The sequence below is a fragment of the Cucurbita maxima genome, unplaced genomic scaffold (genome assembly GCF_002738345.1).
Source record: "Cucurbita maxima cultivar Rimu unplaced genomic scaffold, Cmax_1.0 Cma_Scf00001, whole genome shotgun sequence".
In the NCBI taxonomy this organism is placed as follows: domain Eukaryota; kingdom Viridiplantae; phylum Streptophyta; class Magnoliopsida; order Cucurbitales; family Cucurbitaceae; genus Cucurbita; species Cucurbita maxima.
Window position 1 is genome coordinate 6,810,834 of NW_019272017.1, and position 6,062 is coordinate 6,816,895.

General features: G+C 38.0%; 2 protein-coding genes across 7 annotated transcripts in view; one reads left to right on the plus strand and one right to left on the minus strand.

The window, feature by feature from the left end:
* LOC111497324 (F-box protein At3g54460-like) overlaps positions 1 to 5,180 on the minus strand; it is a 12,199-nt gene extending 7,019 nt beyond the window's left edge. The window contains 4 exon segments of the mRNA XM_023148132.1: positions 56 to 304; positions 397 to 610; positions 690 to 3,284; positions 4,424 to 5,180. Coding sequence (XP_023003900.1) covers positions 56 to 304; positions 397 to 610; positions 690 to 3,284; positions 4,424 to 5,001 — 3,636 coding nt within the window. The 5' untranslated portion in view covers positions 5,002 to 5,180.
* Positions 5,181 to 5,519: 339 nt separating this feature from the next.
* LOC111476521 (cytochrome c oxidase assembly factor 5) overlaps positions 5,520 to 6,062 on the plus strand; it is a 7,757-nt gene continuing 7,214 nt past the window's right edge. For 4 of the 6 annotated variants that reach the window (XR_002717093.1, XR_002717094.1, XR_002717096.1 and 1 more), the window contains exon 1: positions 5,520 to 5,625. The gene's annotated coding sequence lies outside the window, so the exon portion shown is untranslated. Of the gene's footprint in view, positions 5,626 to 5,870; positions 5,916 to 6,062 lie in introns of all 6 variants that reach the window. The other 2 variants (XR_002717103.1, XR_002717102.1) reach the window with 2 other exon arrangements.

The following is a 6,062-nucleotide window of genomic DNA, read 5'->3' on the forward strand; positions in this document are numbered from 1 at the left end:
CTTAAAAAAAAAAAAAAAAAAAAAAAACGTAATAAAATAATTGGAAAAAGGTTACCTGTTGTTCAATGACATGAATATGCTCAAGAAATTGAGAGAAAATAAGAACTTTCTCTCTGACTATTTCATGATCTGAAGTGATATTCCTTGAGTGGTCTACTTCCTGCAGTAGTACATCAGATTTAGTCAATGAAGGGGGAGGGAACAAAGCAGCTTCATCATTTGCTTCACTTAAAGCTTTTAATCTCTGAATGAGATATGCAACTTTACTGCTAGAAGTTGATTGCCAATCAGGATCCCAGTTATCCTGTAAATATCACACACCACGATCAGTTGGCCATATATTGATAAAGTTCAAACCACATATTTTCAAGTAACTATCATTCGTAGTCAGCCTACTTGCTTATATGATGGTTGCAACTCAATAAGGTCTTTGGGAACAGGCCACTTTGGATTGGGATTTTCTGGCCGTGATATGGTTTCAGGAGTCTGCATCACGTATAATTTACCACAGCCAGGAAAGGTACACCCTTCACAATCCAAAGCAACACAATCAAGGCAAAGAAGATGCCTACAGGGTGCAATCACAGGTAAACGACACCATTCCCCACACCTATACAAGCATTCTTTCATTAATAAAACAAAAACAAAACATTGTGAAAGAGTCGGCATGAATCAAAGTGGAATAATACCTAGCACAGTTCCCGCCATAAAGAAGATTATATTTTATAAAAGAATACTCCTGTGACATAGGATCCAGACCATCATCAACAAGAATATCCATGGTTTCCTGAATATCTTCCCCAGCTTCTGCAACTTTAATATGTCCAGCCACGCAGCAAGATAGTCTGATGTTCTTGATTGTTGTGCTTCGAGATTTCCATTGCTTCGGATTCAATAAACTTTCAATATGAGAAGGATCATTCCAGTCAGCCATCAATATATTACGCCGCACTGTAACTACAAGTTCATTGTAACTTCGAGCATGCTCTTCTGTAAAATTTAGGTATTTTACTTTCTTGATGCAAGGAGGGATGGATAGTAAGTCCGTCTTTCTTGCACTAATCATACACCTACGAAGTAAGTCTAACAAAAGTAACCTTCCTTCCTCCATTTCTGCCTCAAAAGGTCTAAGTATACCAGCCTCCCATGACTTATGATTCTGACCATAGACTTCTTCATGAAGAAACCTAAGTAATGGTTGAAGATGTGAAAGCTGACTATTAGGTGTGCTAGGAGTTGGAGTTCCTGTTAATATCCAGCGATTTGAAGATATCAAAGAAACAGCCATTTGCAACTTGTTTGTTAAGTTAAGACTAGAGCCAAGGGTGTGCCCTTCATCTAAAATGACCCTATGCCAATGCACTTGCATTAATATACTTCTCTTCTGTGGCCCCCATTCTGCACTTAACCGACTAAACGTGGTAATGATAACATCATGATCCCATGCTAGACAATGTGCAGATGGTTTTCTATGATCAGTCCATACATAAACCAGTAACTGACCAGGTCTGACATGTTTTTGAATTTGAGTCTTCCAGTGATCAACTAGATTTGATGGAACAATAATCAGGGTTGCTCTTGATAAATATAACCGAACTGAATCGAGTGGCTCAGTCAATGCAGTTTTCAGAGCAGCAACATCAAATGCCAAGTTGTGAAGATTATGCGGGTAATACCATCTGATAGTGCCTTTTTCCATTTTTCTTACTAAACCAAATGCTTCGAACATTTTATGAAAAGCACAGGCATCACTACCAGGAACCACATAAGATGCTAATATAGGACTTCTTAAACCAGTTGTTTCCATTTCTGAAATTTTTTCAGGAGCTAGATTAGATAACCAAGTCAAGGCTCTCTTTGTTCCAGAATTTATCAGTGCCATGTTTTCCTTGAGCACACTGGTGAAGAACGAAATATTTTTCTCCTCACCTCCAGAAGTTTCTTTGCTGTAGAATCCTGGAATATTAGTAATTGGACGGCACTTGTCATAAGATTCTTCTGGAACACTGCAACTTTGGTAAAAAGGATCAGTATTCATACTACAAAACCAAGCTGTACTAGCATCAGCTATAGAAGTTTCTGAAAGCTTCCGCCACTTGTGACAAGCATCACACTGAACCCATGTGTCCTTTTATTCGAATTTATCTGCAGTGGTTGTCTCAGGCACCTCATAGTTGTTTGTGAATCCATTAGACACACCAGCTCTCTTTGCCCCAGCAGCCAACTTCCCTGTCCGTGTTCTTGTTGACTTTTTACCAGTATTCAGGTGTCTGGAAAGGCTAGATGCTCCTTCATACGTGAGAAGAAGATTTCTCTCGACACTACTCAAGCTCCTAGTGCATCGAACCATTTGAACTGCTTTTGCATAGTCTGTAGATGATGGAGATATCATCTCATTGCTAGCACATGAATCATCAGTTACTGTATGTCTGTCATCCAAAGTCGTCAGCCTTGCCCTTTTAGGTGTATGATATGTTAAGTCCTCCATTCCTTTCAGAGAACTACAGCCCACAGCTTCCTTCACCAATAAATGGTTGGTGCTAGTATTACTATTACTGCTAACCTCGTAGTAACCACATTTACGGTTGCCATTATGTGTGCACCAAACAATTTGTACTCCAGGTGGTGGTTCTGCTAATGTTCCCTGAGTCTTTAAGATAAGGGACAGTGCAGTTATTGTCTTTCCTAAGCCAGGTTCATCACAGAAAAGCCCTCCACGAAAATCAGTGATAGCTGGGGTCCCCAGAGTGACTATTTCACCAGTAACGGTATTTATGTGGAACGAAAAACCATCTTCTGTTGAAAAAGGTACATATAAAGGATGGTAGAAAACTTCAGCATTCCGCTCACGGCGTAACATCCATTCAACAGCTGCCTGCTGGTGAGGATACAACTTGAGTTTCATGCATGGCATGATTGATGCAGATAAGGATCTCAGATGGTGGCAAGTTGAAGCAACCCTAATAAGATCCAAAGGGCGAAGAGCTTTCATTATATTAATCAGAACGTCATCTGATATGTCCCATATGCCTGATTGAGAATAATCATCCTCTGGTTGTATTCTCGTATATTCAGGTTTGCATGACCTAAGAATACTCGGTAAGCTTCTAAATATTTCATGAAGTTCAAAGAGCCTTCTATTTGAAGAACCTCCAGGACTATTGTGCAATTTGCAATTGTGGACATGACATTCTGCGGGATTCCACACGCTCTTCCTAACCATATCTGCAACTTGAGAATGATCTTTTCCAACGAGTATAGAGCTTCTTTCTTGCCATTCACAACTGAATGCATATAGGATAATAAACTTAAAACATTTCATCTAAAACAAAAATTCATTAAAAGGGCCATTTATAACTGAAAATACATACAATAATCAACTCACAACATTTGTATGAAACAAAAATCCATTACAAAAAGCTAACAGAAGTAGGAGTCTAAGATCCTATTTAACAGATGAAAAAAAATAAACAAATAAGAATGAATAGACTATAGATTACAACTTATACCAATCTTGATTCTTGCAAAAACTAAAAAAAAAAACATTTTTTTTTTCACTGCTTGGTCTCTAAACAAATAAGTTGCCAAAACGATTATTAGAAATTAATAAACGAATAAGGGACCAAAACATCAAGAACTTTCAAGTTTGTCTCCAAATCCTTTCATTCCTTCCCTTTTAAGAATGCAATCACTAGGGCGATATCTACAGGTCCGATCTTCTTTAAATTTAAGAATTTTTCACAACAATACCACTCCTTTTAAGTACCTCTGCGAAGGATTCTAGCCTAAAAAGATCTGATTTCTCAATCAGGTAAAGGCTACTGAGAATATTATCAGAGAGTGAAATGAATTGTTACTTCGGGTGTCCATAGAAAGGAGCTATTGATGAAGAAGATTAATGTACATATGCACAAATTCGAAGAAGAAAATTGTTTTTGAGCAAACAAGATTTGTGAAGCTGGAGTCGATGGAGATGAATGCTCAAGATAACCAATAACGATGCAAGAATCCAGGATTAGATAGATTAGATAAAGGGAATGAAGACTCTACTTTTTTCACCAACATGAGCTGTCTATACATTTTATGAAGGGATTATATGGCTTTATGGAGGGAGTTACAACTTATATCAGTTCTCTAAAACATTTTCAAGAAGCTATTGTATAGAGGTTCCTTAATTGGAAAATAAATAATGTCATTCATGTGGATAGATAGTTTTAACATACTCAAGTTCTTTGGTTGGACAAACGATAGCCTTTTTGAGCGTCAATCTGATTATTCAAAAAAGAAACATAACCACTAGCCACTCGAGTTCCTCTTCAACATTGACTAATGAAATATGTTCATGAAAGTCACTGACAAGTACGAACCCAAATTCAAACTCAGCCGAAAAAAATAATCGAATGAACTTAAAGTAATCCATCACCTCAAATGCCTAAATAGCGCACCAGCAACCGTCTTGGATCTAGGAAACTGCCAACCGGACCACAATTCAACGGGAAGATGAACATCAACCAACAACACAGCTCGGGCCTCCTCATCAACGCCAATGTCAACAAAAATCACCTGCGCGTCAATCTTCAAGCACTTGTGCACTACCAGAGCGTGAATTTGATGCACAACGCTCATGCTGCCATGAACCAGCCCCATCCTATTCGTCCTCTTTTTCCCCGAGGTCCTACGTCCTCTCGCAGACATCTTGCGCTTCAGAGTTAAATCACCATTCTCCACCGTACTAGTTCCCTCTCCACCTACCATCCCCCTACATTGCTCGGAATCTTGAGGCGAAACACCGGCCTTGGAGAGCGGTTTGGGGTTTGCTTCAATCGGAGTAAGCACGACACCATATTCGGAAGTAAAACAAACATCAGAACACTCAACGGAGACATAACAACGCGTACCTGGACGTAGAGCATTCACCAGTTCGGACTGCGGCGAAGGAACGGCAAGAACCACACACAAGAAACCGCAGAGCTTGTAGTCAGAGAAGTCGTCGTCGTCCATAAGAGAAGAAGCTTGGATTGAAGTGATTACGGAGATTGGATAAATCAGAATTTGAAAATTTTCGCTTGTTGATTGCTGTAAAGTAGACTACGGGCGTCCATTGTTCGAAGCGAAGACCGCCATGGGAATAGCAGCAAGATTGGTCAGAAGGAGAAAAAAATAGCGGTTTCTAAAGCTTCTGTTGGCTTTCCTTTTTTATTTTTTATTTCTTATTTTTCCTTTTCTAATTTTCATTGGGTAAGAATGTGGGCCCCCTCTGGAAACTCTCTGCGGCTAATTATATAATATTCTTTTTATGTTCAATAAATTTAATTGCATAATTTTCTCTCAATATAATTAAATTCTTTATTAAAAATAATACAAATGTGATTTTCCAATTTTGGTCTTTTTATTTAACTATTTTTTAAATAATTACGTGAAAATTTTATATTTTTTTAAATAAAGTATAATATTTATGGGTGTTTTTATTAATTGAGCCTAAAATTTAATTGTAATTTTATTTATTTATTTATTTAAACCACGAAATGAAATTAACCTTTGTAGAAAGTCGTCACCCCTTCTTTCGCCTTATTCTTGTTCGTCGGGCGTTCACAGCAATCGGTAGTCGTCGTTTCCTCTCGCCAGGTAAATTCCTCCGTCGCTGTTCGATTCACTTCGTCGTGTTCTTTGCTGTTGTTGATTCTGTTTCCCTTTCGTTCTGCAACTCTGTGTTCATTTTCTTCTGTATCAAAGCTGTCTCCATCTATGCATCCATCCGCCATCTCCATTCCACAGGCTCTCTCTCACTTGCTTCGTTTCGGTTCTATTATGCTTTCTACTGTTCTCATCCTTCTGATATCATGTTTGTTCCTATTCAATTTTGGAATCAGCTCTGCGTCCATGACTTCTAATTGGAAGCCAGCTCCCATTTCTCGGTCGGATTCCTTACCGATATCCCAAGAATCAATCGTTCTATCACTTTTTTCACTGATTTTGATTGATTTATTAAATTTTTGTTAGATATCTCAATGATACAATGTTTTTTTTTTTTTTTTTTTTTTTTTTTTTTTTTTTTTTTTTTT